The sequence below is a fragment of the Colossoma macropomum genome, unplaced genomic scaffold (genome assembly GCF_904425465.1).
Source record: "Colossoma macropomum unplaced genomic scaffold, Colossoma_macropomum, whole genome shotgun sequence".
In the NCBI taxonomy this organism is placed as follows: domain Eukaryota; kingdom Metazoa; phylum Chordata; class Actinopteri; order Characiformes; family Serrasalmidae; genus Colossoma; species Colossoma macropomum.
This window is the reverse complement of record NW_023494801.1, coordinates 27,064,576-27,086,873: the sequence shown is the minus strand read 5'-3', so window position 1 is coordinate 27,086,873 and position 22,298 is coordinate 27,064,576. Positions and strand designations below refer to the sequence as shown.

General features: G+C 36.7%; 1 protein-coding gene across 1 annotated transcript in view; it reads right to left on the bottom strand.

Annotated features, from left to right (window-relative positions):
• Window positions 1–1,542: 1,542 nt before the first annotated feature.
• b4galt1l (DP-Gal:betaGlcNAc beta 1,4- galactosyltransferase, polypeptide 1, like) overlaps window positions 1,543–22,298 on the bottom strand; it is a 31,041-nt gene continuing 10,285 nt past the window's right edge. Inside the window, exons 3-6 of the mRNA XM_036590352.1 lie at window positions 16,450–16,637; window positions 9,494–9,616; window positions 7,441–7,545; window positions 1,543–4,926 (exon numbers count right to left, since the gene is read on the bottom strand). Coding sequence (XP_036446245.1) covers window positions 4,791–4,926; window positions 7,441–7,545; window positions 9,494–9,616; window positions 16,450–16,637 — 552 coding nt within the window. The 3' untranslated portion in view covers window positions 1,543–4,790. The remainder of the gene's footprint in view (window positions 4,927–7,440; window positions 7,546–9,493; window positions 9,617–16,449; window positions 16,638–22,298) is intronic.

The following is a 22,298-nucleotide window of genomic DNA, read 5'->3' as shown; positions in this document are numbered from 1 at the left end:
AATACAACACCCACAGAGTCACCAGTATCGGTAGCAATGCGTTCCAAGTTTTCACCAATGGTTTTGGCCTATTTACAGTCCAAATTTAAACCCTATAGAGAATATTTGGTCTCACTTTAAACACAAACTAGCTTGGCAATGTTTTTCAACTGTTCGAAGCCATCAGAAGCTGAGTGGAACACAATCGACTCCTCTTTCTATTAAGGGCTGTCTGCAAGTTTACCAACAAGACTTCAACATTTAAAGAAATCAAAGGGAAAATCTCTCTTATACTAAGTTACTTCATCCATTTGTCGTTAAGATCATTAAAAGCTTAATGTTTTTCCATTTTGGCCTAATTTTTTTCGCTCTGGGAGTATTTATTACTGCCAATCACTGTCATGTCAACTGGTTTTTAAATAGATCATGTAAATGGCTCATGATTTCTAGTCATCTACAATGTGATCCTGATGCGGACAACAGATAAGAACAAAGCCTGTTGGTGCATTCTATTAAAAAAGAAAAAAAAAAAAAGGAGCCATAAACTGGAACTAAAGAGCAGTGACTCATATAGAAGGCCTCATGTTTACAATTTTCAGCCTGAGCAGCTGCACGTCACAAATTCACTTTGAACCTTTCACTTGCGCAAGACGAGGTTGTGTCAAGCAAAAACACTACACTAACTGCAACAGTGCACACTTTGTTGTTCTTCACAAATATTAGTGATGTGTCATTCGTGATGTTGAGCTGGCTCTTAAAGATGAACAACGTGAGCCAATCTGAATTAAATAGCTGTGTTTGTTTTGTAAGGTAGGACAGAACAAATGGGTTGATCTTGCTATGATGCTGTAGCTGCAAATCAAAAGACCCCCCATCCTGGATCCGCCCCTACATTATTCCCAAAACTGCTGCTTGTTAGTTAATCTCTGGTTTTGTTCTTGGCTGTTTTCATGGACAAACTAATGTGGGGTAAAATATAACACTTTCTCCTGTTCCCATAGCAAGGTAATCTGCGAAATTCTGACAGCATACAGATATTTCTTCTGGTTCACCCTAATGGCTGTTTTTAGACCATAAATGTAACTTAATTCATCATAATTTTATGTTTTTCAATTACCCAACTGTGTATAGAAGCCACAGCATTTACTCCTATACTGTTCTTTTCACCTATTTGGTGGCTGTAATGTTTTGAAGCATTAAGCAAACACACAGTGAGAGCTAGCCAAGCTGAAGTACAGCCAACACATGAGAGGTGTTATGGAAAATTAATTGAATGACATCACTAACTTCACCAGTTCTGGGAACAAATGTTCATTCTACTGAATGAAGAGAGCCATAAGAGCCTGTTCTTATTGGAGAGCTGAGCCAGTTGATCTGACTCACAGAAGAGAGTCAGAATGCCATTACCAAATCACTAACAAATACGCTGGCTAGGCTACATCCACCAGAATCATTATTTGCCAAAAAAATAAAAAAGAATCTGAAAATATGTTTCCCCTTTTCAGAATTTGTCAGAAGGCCAAAGGGGAGGGGGACGTCCTAACAAAACTGGCCAGAGATCAATTAAATCAAATAGTAATTTAATTATTTAAGATCATGATTGGTTTCATCTTCAGCATTACAATAGAAAGGCTTCAGAAATCAAGTAAGACAGTGAATAAACAAATAGCATGTATGAGTGTGGAGAAAACAAAAAGCACAGTGAACACAACTGAAGAAAATAAACGATTTATAGAGAACAGATAAGGCAGTTATCTTTGTAATAGAAGGAAAACGACAACACCCTGAAGTGTAGTTATGCGCTGGCTCTGATCAAAGGCCATTGTCCAAACAGATCTACAACCTGGTAATACATAATCTAAAAACACAAAAAACAGACACTTTGTGACAGATTTGTGTCAGATTAAAAGGCAAGGTAGACAGCACTGACGTTTTACAAGCCAATCAAAGTCAGAAGCGATATTGTCCGTCTTGGCATTTAAAGAAAAAAGAAAGGAAAAGACCAACATTCTGACACACAGACACAATGACTGGCAACCTCCGTCTTGAAAAGACTTCAGCCAACAGCTGGAAAAGTCACTCCCCAGGCTTCCAACTGTACATTCATCTTGCTGAGGCTGAATTTTCCTTGCTCAGTATATATGAGGAAAGGAATTTGGTCAGAAGGAGGTTGAGAAGGTACTTCAAGTTTAGAAGGCCGTTTGAAGACGCATACGAGAACAATATTTACGCTGCTGATTAACTCAGTCCAGTCAAAATCTTAATGGCTTTGATCCCCAGCCCCCCTCACCCTTCCACTAATACACACACACACACATACACACACACACACACACACCCTCTTCCACCCACCCAGACACCACAACAGCTTACTGCATATATGTGCTTTCTTACAGGTCAGCGGTCACTGTGCAAAATGAACAGGCCACAATATCGAGCGAGTACAGGACAAAGTACAAAAAGGGAACGTTGTTTTTAAAGCCTGGCTGTTCGGGAGACACAAAAGAAGCCTAATCCAGGAATAAATGCACAGATTTTATATGAAAGGAAGCTTTTTATTCTCCTCAACCTGAACTCTACCTGCCACATCTACAGCATACAGTCAGTTACCACCAACAAAAACCACCCTGTACTTCAGAATAGACAACTATGGCAAGTCATTTTAGCTTTTACTCTTTTTTTTTTATATTGGTAAAAAAAATATTTTTTCATATTTTCACAAATGAAAAATTACATTTTCTTATAATTTTATTATGAATTGAATTTTTACAATTTGATACCAAAATATAATTTTCACCAGTAAAAAAAATATTTCTGACATCAAAAATTTCTATCAAAAAAAAAAAAAAGAATCAAAGAATTAAATTTTTTATGAAAAACTTCACGCCCAAAAATATTTTTTAATCACATTTTCATGTGTAAATTACGTAGACTATGAGAACTGTGGGCCAATGTGGATATGCTTCATGTATTTGAGTGTTACAATCATAACACAGCTAAACAATTTCCATATAATTTAGTAGGGGATCTGGAGCAAATCATTAAATTATTCAACTTTCTACTTCTACCTTTTTCTGACTTTTTTTACCCCATTTAGAATTACCAAAATGTGTTCACATATCTATTTCTCATTAACTATAGATATCTATTTCTCATTAACTATATATTTATATATATATATACACACACACACACATATATATATATATATATATATATATACACATATATATATATATATATATATATGTGCTTTTATCAACCAGTTTGCATTGCTTTTAACTGCAGAATCTCTTTTACCTCAAACACTAAAAAAGCAAACCAAAACAAAAAGTGTGTTGCAAGTAAAAAGAAAAACCTTAATGGCTGCCACGGTGCTTTACTGAGATAAAATACTATATTTTGTCAAATATATTTGTTTCAATTATTAGACTGAAAATGCTTAGTCCAACAAGAGTTGATGGACTAGGCAAAGGAATGTTGAGAAAAAAATGTACAGATCATTGTGAAATAAGATCTGACAGAATTAATATGCAGAGATCATCATATTTGAAAAGTGGAGATCAAATATCATGAATTGGCAAAAATACAATGTAAATAAATCATTATCATTTTCTTTTCACTTCTTCGCAGAGTTGAAGAAGTGAGAAGTGAAATTTTTTAAATATTGAATAAAACTTCCAAAAAATATTTGTTGGTAAAGAGTTTATAATATTATAATCTAAGGAACAGTGAGGAACAAACTACCATGGGGTCAAATCTACCAGATATTCAATATTTTTAGCATGCTTTTTGTTATCTTCAAGTATCCCCACAGCAATGTCATCTGTGAATTTTGACAGCAGACGGAAGAAGATTCAGCCTGAATCAAATAATAAAACTTAGTAATTAGGCGAGTGATTCTAAACTTTTAAACAGTAGCTTAAGTGTTTCTGTTCTATTACTATAAACTGTTGTTGCCAGTGGTAAATGACTGTATGTTAGAGGTAACACAGGAAAATGATTCCTGTAACATCTATATAGCCAAAGACAAGACTTAGCCTGTATCTGGGGAACAGGTGCATAAAACTCCACTTTGGTTGTCTATTGCATATGCAGGAAATACTTTTACAATCCCTTTGTATTTGGAACACAGCCTGGGATTTACATTCAGATAGTTAAAATTAAAATGAGAAAAATCGCTTTTTTGTAAGGGGGTTATTTTTGGTTCCGAGCATAAAAATGAAAGGCACGGTACTGAGACCTAGGCTGGCACTGGCCCGAATTCTTTGCATTGCTTAACTTGGAATGAAGAAGTGCTGACACATGTTAGCAAACGTAAAGAGTCCACCACCCTCCCCTCTCTCTGAACCACACATCAACTCGAATCAAAGTGAACTCCAAAATGGACACACACACACTGTAAGCTTCAATTTTTCACATGCCCGCAAAGGGCAGGAGCACCCAAATCAGCAATTTACATCGATCACGGCAGACAGCTGGCTCTTTCCTTAGCAGCAGTCTCTCAGGCGAACAGTTGGTGGGGGGTTGCTAAAGAGCATGTCCACAAGAAAAAGCAGACATGTCAGTTTGTGTGGAAAAACGATTCCCTCTGCATGCGGCATACTCGCAACCCTCCACTGTAAAAGATTCACACGTCCTCCTCCCCCTCGCAGTTGTGCAAAGATGGCAAGAAATTTGTGAAAGGTCTTTTAAAAATATAGAATTCTCTTCAAAAAAGACAGAGTTTATGATATAAAACTCCAATGCAATTCTCAAAAGTCAAGGCACATTTGGTTACTGTATCCAGTAGATGTTCATAATTGTAGGTGTCAGTTTGGAGGTTTGCCCACATCCACTGTAATTTTGGTGAACAGCTGGTCCCTCTCCACGTTGACCACTTTGTATTGTAAGGAGTTGATGCCATCTTTGTGCATGGTCTCTCTCGTGTGAGCTATTCGGTCAAACCTGAGACATGAAAAATGGCAGAGTTAACACCGACATGGAAGCATGGGCTTGAAAATACCTAGGACAATGCTTTGTTTCATTAAATTTCAAATTCAATATTTTGTCACTGTCCAAAATATACAAATAAATATATTTTTATTTTTGTTTTTAAATGTTTAAATACAGTAGTTGCCCTTTACAGTGAGTGAGAAATCAGGATCAATTGACCAACAGAAATGCTCCAAAATTAGTTGAAATAAAAACTCCTTCCTGTTATCACATTGAAAGTTCAGGACACTTTTGCCTTGTAACATAAAAATGACTATTTTGGAGATTTTTTCTTTTTTGGGACAGCAACAATTTATCGCCATACTAACTCAGTTGTTACTGTGACAGTAAACAACAAACAGTGCCTACATTTCTAAAGGGTTGTTACAAAAAATGTTATAAATGGAAAAAGGTTGACGATGTAGGCTATGGAAATGTAAATTTTGCCTATTACACCTGGGTTAAATTGCATGTTTTGTTCATTTTCTAACTAAAAAAAAGTTAGCACATTCTCCACAGGGAACAAAGTTAAATATGGCATTTTCCTGCAAATTTTAGTTCACAATTTATTTGTGTTATTATTATAATACAAAATGTGCCATAATGTCTGCACAGACCACATGTTTTTTTTTTTTACTATTATGCTAAATTCAACAAATAAACAATAATTGTGTATTAAAATATACAGAAGTGTGTTCTCTGTAGAGCAAGCATGTCAAACTGGGGACCTTCCAGCCTAAAGTGCTGCGGAGATCAGCGTTTACCTTCACCTAACGCTCTGAATTCAGTTCATGAAGGCCTTGCCAACTAGCCAATGAGCTGAATCAGGTGTGTTTAAAGAGGCTGTGTGCCGAAGACTGCAGTGTTTTGGCCCGTGAGGACACATGCGCTGTGGAGGATCTGTGGAAATTATTTTTACTTAAATCAACGAAAGGTTACGCTTCAAAGAGACATTGAAACAATCAGCTATCCAAACACTAAGATGGGTGTCATTAAGATTTAGCAACACTGATACCAATACTGATACTGCTTAGTTTCTATTATAACAGCTGGGGCACCAGCATGTAACCGCTGCACCATTTAAGGTTAAACAGGAAAATTCGAACAAGGAGCTGGCGGATAGGAACCCAACCTCAGCCTCATATTTTTTTATGCTTGTAGCATTTTCAATAAGGTGATTTAAGCCATCAAAATATCCTACCCAGCGTTTTATGCAGGGAACTACTTATAATTATGCGTTAAGACCAGGAGGCTGCACTGAGCAAAGTAAAAACACTGCACTGCTTCAGAATGTTGTATTTGTATTTCATGAGGTTGTTGGTGTTATAACCTTTACACGCAGCTACCGCTTCACCGATTGTGGTGTAGCCACGTTGTGGTGTAAGAAGTTCAGTGGGAAAAGAAAATTTTGGCTGCCTTAGTTTTGCTTTTACCAGGACTTTTACGTTGAAGAGCCTGAATACGGGTGGGGTATTCAGGCTCACGTTGACATGTACTATTTACTACTTCAATTTAAATTTTCTCCCAGTATGTTTAATCCAGCAAATAAACAGTAACTTTGCATAAGAATGTGCAGAAGTGGTGTCACTGTTCTCTCCGTTTTCACCTCAGCTAATGTTAACAGTCGCATTGTATTTTATCTTGTACATTCTAGCTGTACAGTTAGACTTTATAAATGAAGATGAACCTTTCATTTCATTAAACCTACAAAGGAAGAGTGCAAATTGAGCTTGTGTTTGATGTTTTTTAGCACTTTCCGTGTCACTTAGTGTGTGCTATAACTGCAGTTTGTACTATCTGCTAAAAACTGGTAAGGAATTGCCCTTAATGCATAACAACCGCCTCAATTCATTCCAGTGATATGTACACCCATTTTCTGAAACTTTTACACAAGTTTAGTTATATTAAACTAAATTTCACTCAAACTTCTCTTGGAACTCACCTGCAACTCGCAACAGCTACAACAGTCTCAACTTTCTAAAGCAAGTTTCATGAGACTTGAGACCATCCTAATGTTTGTTTAGCAAATTTTTGATTATTGCTTTTATTTTTGAAAGTGTCAGAGACATCGTTATCCTGAAAAGAGACACTAACATGATTATTTGGATCATGAGAAGCAGAAAAGGGTTTTCACATTTTTTCCCCACCATAGTTTTTAAGGACTTTAGAGGTCAAAGGTATGCAAGGTACTTCAAATGTATGTAACCTCCACCCACGTTGAGTAAACCTAAGCTCTGTTTCATGTTTACCCAGCTTATATAGGTTTAGGTTTAGGTTTGACATTTACATCAGTGCTGGTTCTTTGAAATCACATAGGTTTAAAGAAAAATTATCACATCTCAATGCCTTCTTTGCAAAGCAGCAACACTGAGATTGTTGCAAGTCACGGCAAGTGAAAAAGTAGAAAGTGGAAGATAAAGAAGCACACTGATATGTGTTGGACGGAGTGGTCGGCGTGGCATGTTATGTAAATATCAATAGCCGCACCTTTGAGGATTAGGTTCGTTCTGTTTGTCCCGTTCATGACGTATCATCCTGCATTTCCCAACCACGGCACTGGGTCTTGATATGGACATCCCTTTGGAGCTCAGCCTGAGAAAACAAGAACAACTTCGTTTCAGTACACACTCTTCCGCTCTGTGTTTACATATGCTGCTGATTAATAATGATGCACTCCTAATAAAGATAAGCTATGCTGAGAAGCAATTAGACGGTACTTCCAAGGAGCTGAAAGCGCTTTTTAAAGTCCATCTTGGACACTTGTTTTTTTGCCAGCGTAAAAACGTTTTTTGGAGTAAATAAGTTTCCTGATAAATCTCAGTTAATTTTGTAACAGACCTGCACTGGCGAAAAGGACCAGCTGCTGGACGACATCAAGTAATCTGCCAACAGCAACAAGAATACTGTGAAAATAAACACTGCCTTACTGCTGGCAGTGCTCTCTAAATAATGCTTATGCACTTTTGAGTATAAGAAAAGGGGTCAAATATATCCCTGTATAAAGTTATGCAAAAGATTACGTGTTCTAAGATAAAGCCCCAATGTGTTAGTAGGAATTAGGGTTGTTACACAACGAGAAATTAAACTTGTTTCTAACCATTTGAGCAGGTTGTGCTTCCTTTAATTTTGAAAAGCAGAAAGATGTATTCAATTAAAAAATGAAAGAAAACTTAACATCATCCGATTTCCTACAGCAAACCAGTTTTTCAGCTGTCACAGGACACTAGCATTACTGCTACTATGTGCCGAATAGTTGGCGAGCTGATAAGCACATTGGCTGAGTGAAGCGTTTCGTTCTCACTGACGTCGCAAATGTACCTGAGGCACAATTAGTATGTCCTATAAATGGAGTTTGTGCTGTTATGTTATTTTCTATTTAAAAATTAGTAAGTATTTGCAAACCCATTCGTTCTGGAATCACTCGGGAGCACCCTGTAGCATTTGATTAACCTTAAGACATTACTGATTGGCAATTCTCCTCACTACACAGAAAAAAGTTGCAGTTGCTAGGACACAGCTGAACTGTCAGCTTGGTTTTAGCCATGGCAACAGCAGACGAGACAAGAGCTGCAAGTCAGAGAGTTCATGTCGCCTAAGAAGAATTGCAAAAATCACAGGGGGGTGGCGAATAAAATAAGTTTTTTTTTTCCATTTAATGTGCAAGATATAATCAGCTATACACATGCTCAAATTAATTCCAGTCGTCCAAATAAACTGCAAAAATAAATTGTGTAAAGGCCTTTAAAATAGATCTGTAAACCACAATATTCTTTAGCTCCACTCTCTATTATTACTCTTTAATCATCGTGTCTACGTTTTCAGTTCATGTCATGCTTAAGTAATCTAGTTCATTTAGCTCTTTGAAACAACTGATTCAATGTTTGGTAGAAGTGCACCAATACGGAAACTGCAGGCCAATGCCGATATCCAATATTTTTCCATGTATATATCAGTGTTGATACATGGGTCAATGACAAAGGCTTTGATTATTTAAAAAAAAGTCCACCAGCGTTAGATGACGGTTGACGGTTAACGCTAATCTGGAAAGGCCCGCAGTTTGACATGCTTGGTTTAGACCAAGGCCTGTTTGCTTACCTATCGATAGTGAGAGAACTACCTAAAGCTTTGTGCAAATGTTTAGCCAGCAGAGCAGTGTGAGGCTGACATGCAGCAGTTTCTCACCACTGGCCAGTCGTATCTGTAAATAAACTAGGTCTTCTATCAATTTATGAGTTGTTAAAGCTTACTGTCAAGTTCCAGAGGAAACCACTACAATAAGAAACTGGGCTTACAATGACGATCATCAGTCTAAAAACCCATGAAAAATGGAAAACAGCAAAAACGTGGACTTCGCATGAGATAGTGAAAAGATCATTTTTTTCTTTGCCATGTCTTTTTTTTTTAATATAATGATGTGATAAAAGCTCAATTTAAGTCAGAACAGAAGACTGAGAATTTTTCACAAATCCCAGATTTTTATTTGCTGGGTCTGAACGCCCTTTGTTGGCGTCATGTGTGTTTACCCAGGGAGTTCACTGACCTGTTGTAGATGTCATCATCCTCTCCACCCCAGCCCCAGTAGTTGTTTGGAAAGCCATTAATTTTCAGAAACTGCTCTTTGCTCATGGAGGACACTCCACCAAAGTACTGGTTATATGGCAACCTGCAAGAGATAAAATGGAACAGTGTTGGTGTGCGCATTTGTACAAAAACTTAGCAGCTCAGAGTTTTTATATGTAATGCTGGTAAAACAGTGGTAAATTCACAAGAGCATGTGAATAGATGTTACAATTCCTCAGAGCAAAAGACAGGCGTGTGTAATAAACTGACTAGAACAACTAAAATTGTCTAGTTGTTGTCAGTTTATTAGTCATCATCATTACTTAACAATAAACTTAATATAAGGCAATGAAGACCACAGATGAACTGCAAGTTTCATTATAAAGACTAACTAGGCCTGGTTAATTTGATTTAAGTGCGGTATATGAAATTGTGAATAAAAATTGTACTCAGTTCTTGATAGTATGTTGTAAACTAGTGGGTCCTATTTCGCTGTTCCAACTGACCAAACCTCAGAAACACGAAATATAATGATATGTACTGTGCATTGAGAAAATGCCTTAAAGTATCATGATATTTTTTGTCATATCGCCCACCCTATTCCATTCCATTCGTGTTATGCTGTTAAAGAGGAATATCACTCATTTTTCTGCTTTATTCAGTGGATGAAGGTGAAAGGAAAGTGATTGAGAGTTTTAAAATGCTCCATCCTAGAGAAACTAGAGAAGATTTCTTTACAGTGGTGGTGTTAAGAACCAGGGATTGTGATGTCTACAACAGAAATATAGCCATTTTATTTACTAGACCTACACACGTCTTTTGTTTTTTTTAAGTAGTGCTGTTTTGCCTTGCAGCGCACTTCACTACAAATGTATTTTAAAAAACGTGTTTTAGTCCAATACCTTCTCAAAAATACTACTGAACAATGTCTCAAACACAAGGCTACACATTCATAACCATGTCATGTAACAACGTTCTGTAAGAAAACTTTTAGAGGCATTAAACTCTTCAGAAATCTGGTTCCCATCACCACCACTATGAGCAATTCTCTGCAAGGTTCTCTAGAATTTCACATTAAACCACTCTGAATGGACTCCATTTACATCGTAACAGTTTATTGAAACATTTTCCCAATGGAAGATTACTGATGAGAAGCCCATTCGATATCCGCCTGTTCTTCAGCAGTTTATCAAGAGACCGTCTTTATCCCTCTGAGAGCAACGAGAAGAGAGTAGCTGTCTATGGCTCAAACACAACTGCACAGCTGTTGTGAAGCAGGGGCACAAAAAAGCCAGAGGAAACTACAGTTCACGGAAATAAGCAAATGAGATGTCTAGAGGAAACATCAAGTCATTTTCAACAGATGGTGGTCTGATGTGGAGTCTGTGTGTGGCAGGGGGAGGGGAGACCCACAGTGAGAAAAGCACTATCACAATAAATATCTAATGCTGACGTTTCACAAGCTTGGCCCAAGGACAAATTCAGACCATTACATAACTTCAAGTTTGTTACCCTGCTTAGGTTAAGAATTTTGCTCAGTAAAAACATAAAAAAATACGCTGCAGTCACATTACATTAAAATGAAAATTAGATTATTATTGTATGATAAACATAACAATTTACTTGTCGTGGACAAAAAAATACAACACTTTAAATATTAAATGTCATCATTAGTTAATTTTCACCCTTTCAGGAGATAAATTAATTTAACAAGGATTCACTGAGTTCTTGGAAGATACAGATATATCAAACAAAGTCCATTACCACTGCTCTCCAAATATACACTGGACATACAAACATGTCCAAAGGTTTGTAGACACCAGCTCATCTTTAGATGTGGTTGAGATCAGCCAGAATATGTTTTGGTGTTTATGCTTGCATAGCAATTATACTGACAGACAACCAAGTATATTTTGACAAAACAGCACATATCGAAAATGTAATCGAGACTCTGCGACATGCAAATACACAACATGGTGTTGGATTTTGCGGTGTAGGCGGAATTTGGCACAACACCTGTTGTCTGTACATGTGATCGGTCCCAAAAGCACAAGTGTGCTACTCAGATATAGTCTCTTCGATCCAGCTAAATTTTGTGGTACTTGCTTGAAAACTGCAACCTGTAAAACCCACACAAAAACAGAGCAGAATAATTCAGCGGAAGACAGTGAGTTGGCTTTGTTAAGCCAACTTAATTAATTAATAAATTTATTTATTGCATAGAAACGCACACTATCCCAGTTTTTCTCTGTTCTGCTTCATGTCTCCACTAAGAGTTGCTGCATTTGTGTAGATAAAGCTACTTACAGCAGCTAAGCTATACACCACAACCTTAAGCAGTACTATGTCGTATTCATTCACTTAGCTTTAAACCCTATACAATATTTCAAAACATAAATTAGGCTGTTCGACAGGCCTTTGGCATCACAGCCTCTGCAAATTATTCTTCACAAACTGCCGGACTCCTTGTTGTGGGCTAATTCAAGAAAATGACAACCAGATGCTTTTAAAAGCTCGGCAGGAAGAACAAGCCATTCACAGCAGTTATTTACAAGAGGGGGGAGAATGCAGGTAAGACACCATAAAACATGCAAACACATAGACACAGACTGGTGTGAAAGGATAAAGGCCCTTTAATTTAAATTAGGATTTTTCTGCTATAAAGTGCTGCAGTTTCAAAAGCTCTGGGATAAGTGGTTAGGAATATTCACAGCTCCCATTATAACTGCTTATACATCCTGTTTTATTAACTTTGCCTGGAAAACAAAGAAGTGACTGTACTCTAGTTAACTATCTAGCCACAGTTGGTAAATCAGGAGAGTGACTTTGTCTTTACTTTAAATTGCTATGACTTCTGACAGGCTCTGCTGGTCACGTACGCTGTTGCTGAAATGGAAACTGTAGCAACGCAGCATTCCACTGTGACCAGAGATCAAGGAAAAATACTTTCCAGGTAATTAGTGACAGCAGCTTCTCAACATGATCCGCATGGGCACAGACATCGGGAGGTCAAAAAATTAAGTAAATAAATAACAAAAGTAAATGAATAAATAATTGTTTTTAACTTACAGTGCTCAAAATTACTCTTGAAACACTCTCTAAATTCAATTTATGACACTCATTTGTATCCATCAAGAAACTTATAACAACCAGGTTTACTAACTGAAACGCAAAATAATCTTGGTAATTAGTTGAAAACGTGCTATGTACTATGTGGGCTGTGCGAAGCCTTTCTTGAGACTGCAGAGACACCAACAGCTTCAAATACCCGTTTGCTGCTCAATTTTATAGCTACCACTTGAATACAATTAATTTGTTCTGACAGAAACTTTGCTTAATATGCCTTTATCTGACTGTATTCGCCTCTGCTCTGAATTTCTCACATATCTTTTCATAGTTCAATGATCTCTCTTCAATTTTAGCGTTTTCAAGCCTTTTGCAAGACAATGTACTATTTCACGCTTTTCATCTTCAGAAAGAACTTTCTTTCTCCCCACACTGCATGAGAACTGAGACGTGCTTAATAATGTGGAACAATCTCTGAGTTTACCTGTAATCAAGATCACCTGGCAAACTAAGTAACAAACCTGTCTGAGATTGATACCAGTTATCTAAAAAGATAAGACAAATAAACACTTTATTTGAACAACTTAAACCTGAATGCTCATTATACTGAAATTCTACTGATATATCACTTGCATAATAATTTGGAACATGATGTACATATTATTTTGTGTGCTAGTATGCAGCTTGGGGTGGAGTAGAAGTAATGCAGCAGGAAATCTCTGTAGATTTCATTTATGATATCATTTATGGCTGTGGCAACAAATCAAATAAAATCAAGGCAATACACTCAAATATACTGGTTGATATGCTTTACAAGTGAGTTTTAAACTGAGTATTCCTTTACAAAAGGTCTCCACTGGATTGATTATAGCTTTGTTATCTCATAACAACATAAATAACTGCCACTGTGCTGCTAAAATAGTTGCCTACCAAAATAAATTTGAAGAGAACTCAGTCAAAGACTTCAGAGGATGTAAGTGAATTATCTAATATAGTCATCATATCTTTATCAGTACAATGTTGACATGACATTAGTATGTGAAGACATATGATGTAGTCTGAAATACTCCTGCAAAACACAATATTATTATCATGATTATTTGAGGCATTAGAGGCAGCGCATGGACACGATATTTTAGCATCTTCTTTCCTCATGACTTTCAATTTGAACCCAAACAATCTTACATAGTGCAGCTTTAATATAAAGGATAAAAGTAAACATTAAAATGCAAAAACAATGTAGGATACAGTTCCTTTAAGTCTACACAAATTAGCCACTTCTTGGTTACTTATTTACACATATACATCCTCCCGCACACACCCTACATACCAACACACCCCCATACATACCATACATAGCTCTTTGTGTGAAGGGGAAGGGACTTGTGCTGGTCTATAGTTACACCAACATCTGACTCACTTTGTAGCCAACAATAACCATCCAACCCTGTGGTTGACCAACATCACACCAAGCATCCTCACTGTTGAGTCCATCCTGTTCCTGCCTTATTTACCTTGCATAAATCATACACAAAGATCTGCATAAACAACATTACCTTCAAAAGGCCAGAATCTGACCTACTGACACAGGCCAATACAGAATACAAAACCAAACAAGAGATGACCTCTAAGATGAACATACAGTTAAATATACCCTAATATTTCTGGGCAGATTTAACAGTAGTTCAGTATCAATATACAATGCACAAAGGTAGTGTTTTGTTCAGAATTATATGCTAATGTGTTACAGAAATGTCACTTAACCAAAAGCACATAATTTCATCTATAACTTATAAAATACTTTTGGTCCAACTACACAATAACAAACTAGAAAAATTATAAGCTAAGCTCACCAATATCATAACAAATCTGTTAATTCAAAAGCACATGTTCAAACCAGATATCTCTAAATGCTATTCCTGCAAAATCCAGAATATAAAGTTGAATTAATTTGTAAAAAAAAAAAATTCAGCATTTGGCCACTCACCCTCCCGGGTGTAGACAGTGAGTTTAGTTTCATGTTGAGAATCTAATTATATGTTTGAATTGACGGTATACAGTTATAGCTTTTAATCTTTTTTAATTTACAGTGGATTTTCACTTTACATGTGTGAAAATGACATTTTTACAAGTAAAAATTCCTTTCTTACTAATCAAAACTGAATTTTTTAGTAGTCAATACTTTTTAAGTGTGTAGATCAAATTCCAGTCAAGAATTAAATATTTACTAGCTGAAATGTAATTTCTACATGTGTAAAGTGAAATACTTAGTTTTACTGAGAAATGAAATCTTATTTGATAAAATATGCTTCCTACAGTTAAAAGCTGCATTTTAAAATCAAATTATTATTCTTTTTTTTTATATAAATGTAATTTTTTTGTAGTAAAAACATTTTCTAGTAAAGAAACTATATTGCAGGATTACCAAAACAGAAAAACACCGGTGCACTAATCACCACCTTGGCTCTTATATACCGTCTCACACATTCTGCATGGCATAGCGCTGTTACTGTGACTTTTATGAAACTGGCCCATCATTTCTTGGTAACAAAAAATAATAAAAACCAAAAAGTAATAAAAACTGAAAATGATATTGACAATTCTAAAATTGAAAAATGTGCTGAAATCATAGAAAGAGGCAGGATGTGTTCAACCCCTGCCACGCTCTGGCCATCCAAAAGAGAAAAACTTATCTATTTGTAGGCCAAGAAAAGATTTTTTTTACAAAATCGTATTACAGAAGCAAATCTTATCTTGATTTAGGAAATTATCTTATCTTACAGCATCTTATCTCAAGAAATCTTAACTGACTTGATCGATTTCAACAATCAACTGTCATGTCTGTTACCTAGCAACCGACCATACACGCATAGCTGAAATATGTAATGAAACATGTAAGCTAGTTAGCCAGATAGCTATCGTTACTGATGTAAAAAAAAGAAAGAGTCAAACCAAACTAAAGCACAATAAACTGTATTATTTCATCTGATGAGTTTTCAGCAACATTAACACACAAAAGGCAATAAAAGGGGATGGGAGAGATCATGTCTGCAGCGTCTGAGGTTTATAAAATGCTACTGGAAAAAACCCTCAGAAGTCAAACGACAGTTTTAAATGTAGATAAATGTAGCACCATTATGAAAGTTATAGTGAACTATGCTGCCTGTCGCTGCATAAAACCATAGAAACAGATGACGAAAACAGAAGTTAGAAGTCTCTGGGGTTGTCTCGGGACAGAACTTTCTGTTTTTCTGTAATACTGTTTTCTTATCTGGAGTTAAAGGATAAAAGTAGTAACTTAAGAACTGTTATTCTGTAATAACTCCTCCTACGTTTCGTCCTTAAGTTGTCATAGTGACTAAGCAGAGAAGATTTCAGACTTAAGATGTTTCTGTAATATGGCCCCTGGTCATTACTGCTGGTTGTTTGTAATTTTCTTGAAGGATACAAATGAATAAATGATAACTTTATCTTGGAAAGTAATAAATAAGCAAGATATAAACTGACCCAAGACTAATTTTGGGCACTGCATTCCTCAAACATTCTCTAACGCAGTGCAGTCTTGGTGTGCGAAAAGAAAAAGAAACAACTGCCATTCCAGTGCAAAGTAAAAGAGGCTCTGGACGACCAGCTATGACTCCGAGGCGGGGATATAAGTGTGAACATCATGGAAAAATACAGGTGCTGCTGAGGCTCAGCTGACTTCCACTGAATTAAAATGCAATCTCTAGAGAATGTGCAACGAGCTGTACACGCTGGAGGGCTGGAGAGAGAGAGAGACTGTTGCCTGAGAAACCACCTGCCACATGACCTTTTCTGTTTTTTTTACATTTTACTTACATAAGAAAGCAAGACTGCATTATCTAGTACCTGAAGCCGAATTTGTCCATGGACACAGACAGGTGTCTGGGCTGGCTGAAACACTTGTAGGTGTTGCGGTCGTCCATGGGAATGAGGTCCACATCACTGAAGACAAAGCACTCATAGTCATACTCCTTTAGGGCCTCAGCGTAACCCACGTTCAGGAGTTTGGCCCGATTGAAGGTCTCATCTCCATCCTGCCGGGAAAACCAGCACTGATTAGGCATGTATATGGACACAACTACATATATTGTAGTGCAACAACTGAGTCTTTGCAACGAACAATTAGATGAGTGACTTTTATTGTAAAAATCATGTAAGCATGGTATGGCATTGTTTATCTGTGTTTAAAATAAAGGCGTCATTAAAACAAAAATAAAGCATAGTTTGACTTTTTACAGAAATGGTTGCACATAAAAATAGAAAAATAGAAAACAAAATAACTGATAACCCAAAAATTGGTAGAATGGTTAATATATGGGTTGTCGTTGGAGTGGCTCGATTATTCTAAAAAAGTTGACAATAACAGTGATGATAACCAACAAATAAATGATTGTTTGACCAATGCTAAAAATTAATATTCATATATATTTTTAAAAGAAGTTGAGGAACGTTTTTATACTGTATTCAAGAGGGCGCTAGGCAGCTGGTTCCATAGACAGGCCTACTATCTAATAAAGCGTGCAGCTAAAAACAGTGGTGTTCAGGAGCACTTTTTGAGGACAACAGATAAAACAACGTTGACCATATCAAAAGTAAATATTCATAAGCGATATGATTGTCAACTATATTCCTTTTGACTTAGGCTGGCTATGCGAGATAAATATATATATATAAACTATAGACGTTTAAAATATTTAAGTTTCTGTAGACCATAATTGCATATTCCGATCATTTTTCATCAATTTTCATAATCATGAAAATGTTATGGTTGTCAGCCCCTGTGTTTTAAACAAAACTCGAAAACTGATTTTATTGCAAGCAGCTTTAGCTTTTAATCCTTTTTTAAATTGAGTTCCTGAGATTAAGAAACATAGGGAATGAAAGCTAAAATGACTTGCCATAGTAATTAAAAATACCATGTTTAATTTTAAATAATGTTAGTAACAACTGTTACTGCAATTATAATGAATTGAAAAACAGCTTGACTTACTATCAATGAGAAATGAAATCTTACCTGCTAAAACATAATCCCTACAATTAAAAGCTTATTGTCCAGATTGTTTCTTTTGGCAGCCAACCAGATCTTAACTTGGCATGAGTCTTTATTTACATGTGGATTTTGTTTAATATGGCTCCATGGTCATTACAAGGAAGAACTGTCATTATCTTAGTGCATTAATATGGAAACAACTGTGGTTTAGACGCATAAACGTGTATGATAAGAATTTCACAATGGTTTCAAACATAGCTCGGTCAGCTATGTTGATGTCGCGTCCTTGATTTTAGGCTTGTCGGTTAATGGCCAACTAAAAGACGGTTATTTGTCAAAAGAATTTGCCAAAATTTGCATCTCTAGTTCTCTCCAATATGGCTTCAATATATTCAACTGACAAACTTGCACAGGGGGCACTAAAAGAGGCAGCCTTTATTCACGCTGTAGGTAATTGGCCTCGAGTTCAAGAAAGGTGCAGAAAAAAAAAAAAATGTTAAATCATCACCAACATTACAAAAGCAAATTACTGCTACATTTGCAATGCATATATATACTGGAAAACAATACTTGATTTTGCAACACAAGCAATCATTTAAAAAAGATGGTCTTTAGAGGTTGTGCAGTCAAACTTTCTGAATCTCTTTGGCGTCTGAAGCAGTTTTTTTTTCACTGACAATGATATAGGTGTGCTGTAAAATGTGGAACTAAATTCTTTCGTTTTCAACTAAATTAATGAACCAATATATAAATACTGACCTTCCATCAAGGTGGAACAGCAAGTTTAAACCAAGTCATAGTGTAAACAGGTCAGAAAATGAAATTAAAGACAGTTGATCATATCTAATCCTTTGTGTTTAAAACGGAACAGTAAAGAACAAAACTACTGTGCATCTTTGTAACTGCAAGGTGTGGCCTCATTGTTGGCAACAGCCCTCTGCTCACCTAGTTTGTGCTACTAAGTCAAACAATAGGACTACATGAATGACTGTCACAGTCACCATGGCTCTGAGTTACCTTACAAATACCAGCCCTGGACGTATCCCAGCTAAACATGTCTACATGAACAACACAAATGCTTCCTGCTCTGTGAGTCATCCAGGATTCAGTTTACATAAGGTCAACAGAGATAAAAATGGAAGTTATCGCTGATTTTTTAACCAGTGAACAAACTCGCCAAATATGAGGAAGCAGGCGATGGATTCCGACTGGTTTCCTGTTCAACACTCTTTAAACTGCTTTATTTTTAAAATTTAATTTGGTATAAACTTTCTAGGAATTAAATCAGGCTATGCCTCAACCCTTACTGCAGCTTCGGTATGAAGCAAAGGGGTAACGAACAATTCAGGGCCCAGGTTCACAAAGAAAGAGAATCTTCTTAAATGTGTGTTTTTTTGTTTGCTTTGTTAACTTCATACTTTTACCAATTGTTATTCCTCAAAAAACGATCTTAATCCCTTAACGTTTCTATCTAGTCCAAGTTTTGACTTGAATCAAAAAGTATCTTACATTGTTCAGCTTTAAAGTATAACATGATATCAATAAACAACATGATAAATAACCAATTGCCTACAATGAGAAAAGAAACAGAAGAAAAATCTTTAGAAATATTAAACAGAATGTTTGAGTTTTTATTTTTTTCAAGAATTGTATTTCAGAATCCTTATGAACTTCTTAGTGTTTGTCCTAAGAAAGACTTCATGAATCTGGCCCCAAGTTTAGGTGCAGCAGATTCCAAGATCTTGACGATGAAAATGTAAACAACAATATAGCTCAAAATAAATGTCAATGTAGCATATACAGTTCCTCTTTTGTTGAACGGGAGATTCCCTTGCTCCAGGATTCTTCCAGTAAGTCATCTCAAGTTCTAATTCAGGTCCTCTTCACTTTTAGGCCTCTCCCTACCCTTTAGTCTCTTGAGTGCTGGATAAGCCTGCTGTCTGCGATCCACTTTTTCCTGCGTCGGCGACAGACAATGCTGAAGCGTCTCCAGGGCCACAAGGCTATCTGTTAACTGCTCTCTATGCCATGCAGACAGCAGCAAAAGCGTTCTTTTAGAACAAGGGGAAATGAAATCCGTGGTCCCCAAAGGCACCGAGCTGCGTTTGTCCTTTGTAGTGGGAGGGACATCCTTGGCAGGCCCTGGAGCCAGGGCCTGGGCTTTCAAGAAAGGGGCTCCATGGAGGACGACCAGAGCATCCAAATTTAGAAGGGGTGAATGTACGCAGACAACAATGTCCACAGTATCAGATATCACTACACTTATCTGATCATCTCGGTGGAGAGTCATTCTGCCATCCAATCAGCTGAAGCCGGGGTTACACTACACAACTTTTACCCTGATTTTATTTGATTCTCAATCAGGCTAAGTTTGTGCTAGTTGGCTCTAGTCTGCAGATTCTTGGGTCAGTCAGAGTTGACAGTTGGAGAGAGAATCGAGATCGACTCAGATTGCGTTTCAGACCAACTGGAGTACATCTAACGTATAATTTTTTGAGCATAATTTAGTAGCATATACTGGTCAATGACTCAATCTGAACAGACTCTTACATGACTTAGAATCAATATCAAGGTTTGAGAAACCCAATGAATCAAATGATGCGTTCTTGATTTAGGTCAAAATAAGTTAACACATCCTCAACAAAATGGCATTTTTCTGCTAAACTTAGTGCACAATTTCAATTTTTTTGCTAAGTTTAACATATTGGAAAAAACAAGACACTGAAAGTGCCAGAATTTTTGCACAGGCCACATTTTATGCTTCATTTTTTTCCATGTATTAAATTCAACGAATCAACGGTGAGTGTGCATTAAAGTGTGCAGAAGTGTGCTCTCTGTAGAGGGTATGTGAACCATGGCCGCCCAAACATGCACACTGCATATGACTATATCTTGGTCTAAGTTAGGAAAGGTTTCACTGAATAGGCCAAGTTTGCGACTATTCAAGATTTTCTTAAGACTTGGGGATCCAAATCAACAAATAAAAACAAATAAAACAAAATAAATACAATAAATCAATCACCTTTTGGAACTCAACAAGAGATTAGACGGCATCATTATGCAAGACAGAAAACCAAGAGCAAATAAGAATTAGGTAATTCAAGGAAAAAAAAGGAAAAAGAGTGTGAGAGTGTGAAAAAAAGTGTAAGAGAGAGAGAGATAGAGCGCAAGAGAGAGAGAGAAAGAACTGAGAAGCTAACATCACCAGCAGCAAAACCCAGCCAATGAAGTAGCCTGTGAGTGGCCAGAGAAAGAGAGAGTAGACGTTCTCACCTTTGTCCTCGTTGTAAGAGCCGCGTGCAAGCCATCAGACATGCAAAAGACTGGCAGTTTGGTCAGGAAAAAGGAAGACAGGATCGGGGGGGTGAAAGGGGGATGGGAGGTGGTGGGGGCAAAGTAGAGAGGAAAGGAGGGGTGGCAAAGAGAGCGAGAGACAAAATTAGAGAGCAGAGTGAGCAGAGCAGCACATAAAGACAACATTCAAGAAAGAAGAAAAGTAGGGGAAAAAAAGCTGATCACCCAGTGGCCCTTTGTGAGGCCAGACACCTGGAATACCGCTGGACAGACACTAGAGACCATCTTTTCAGATTAGGTCTAATACTAATAATGCTGCCCAATATTGTCTAAAATGATAATCCTGATTATTTTTCTTAATACTGAGATTACAATAATTTAAATCACAACTTTTGAAGAATTAAGTGCTTTCACTGCACTTTTAAGTCATTTTAAATTAACAGAAAACAGCATTTTCTTTCACACTGTGCGAGACAAAACCTATTTACACAAGACGCAGTAAACATGCTGCTGTGTTAATGTAGCCTTTTACATCAGCCACCAGAAAAATGCAAAAATAGACACAAAGCGTAAGCCATGCTAACTAGAAACAGTGTAAAATTAAAATTCATATATTTTTAATATTACACAGTCGATGCCCATAATCAGAATAGTAGACAGCTATGGCAAGAGCCCTGCACTTGTACAAACTTGGAGAAAGTTCGAGAGTCTGGACTGATGAGGAAAAGAACTGCAGAATCAACTAATCTAAACCTCTTACAAACAGTTAATAGTGAATAGCTATGCTTGTCTGTAATATACATAAAGTTTATTTCATTAGTATACTGAATAAACACATTGGTTATATTAACTTACCCATTGCTAAAAAAACAAATGTGGACAAATGTGGATTTCACTCCATCACATCTGTTGTAAAATGAACCGATACTTTTATAAATCATTCTTATATGCATTTGTTTAAACTCAAAAAAGTAATGTACAATATATAAAATACTCCATAATGTTTGCACAGGCCACATTTTATGTTTGGTTTCCCCCTATATGGTAAATTCAGCAAATAAACAGTGATTGTGCATTAAAAAGGTGCAGAAATCTGTGTGTACTTCATTTCACTAAAGCAACAAAACATGTAGTTTGTTCAGGGGTGCCTAAACTTTTGCATACAACTGCATAGACAACAACATTTAAGTACTTTTGCCAATTTCATCACTACGACAGTCAATTTTTATTAACTGACAAAGATAAAAATCTGGTCACAATTAAAATACGTACAATACGATCAGCCCTAGACTAAAGCAGAAAAACTCCACTGAGACTGCAGTTTCTGGCTTGGCCAAATCGGTGTCTGGAAAACCAGCAACAGGAGACTAAAAGTGGACTGGATGGAGAAGCCCTACTCTCTGGCTTTCCC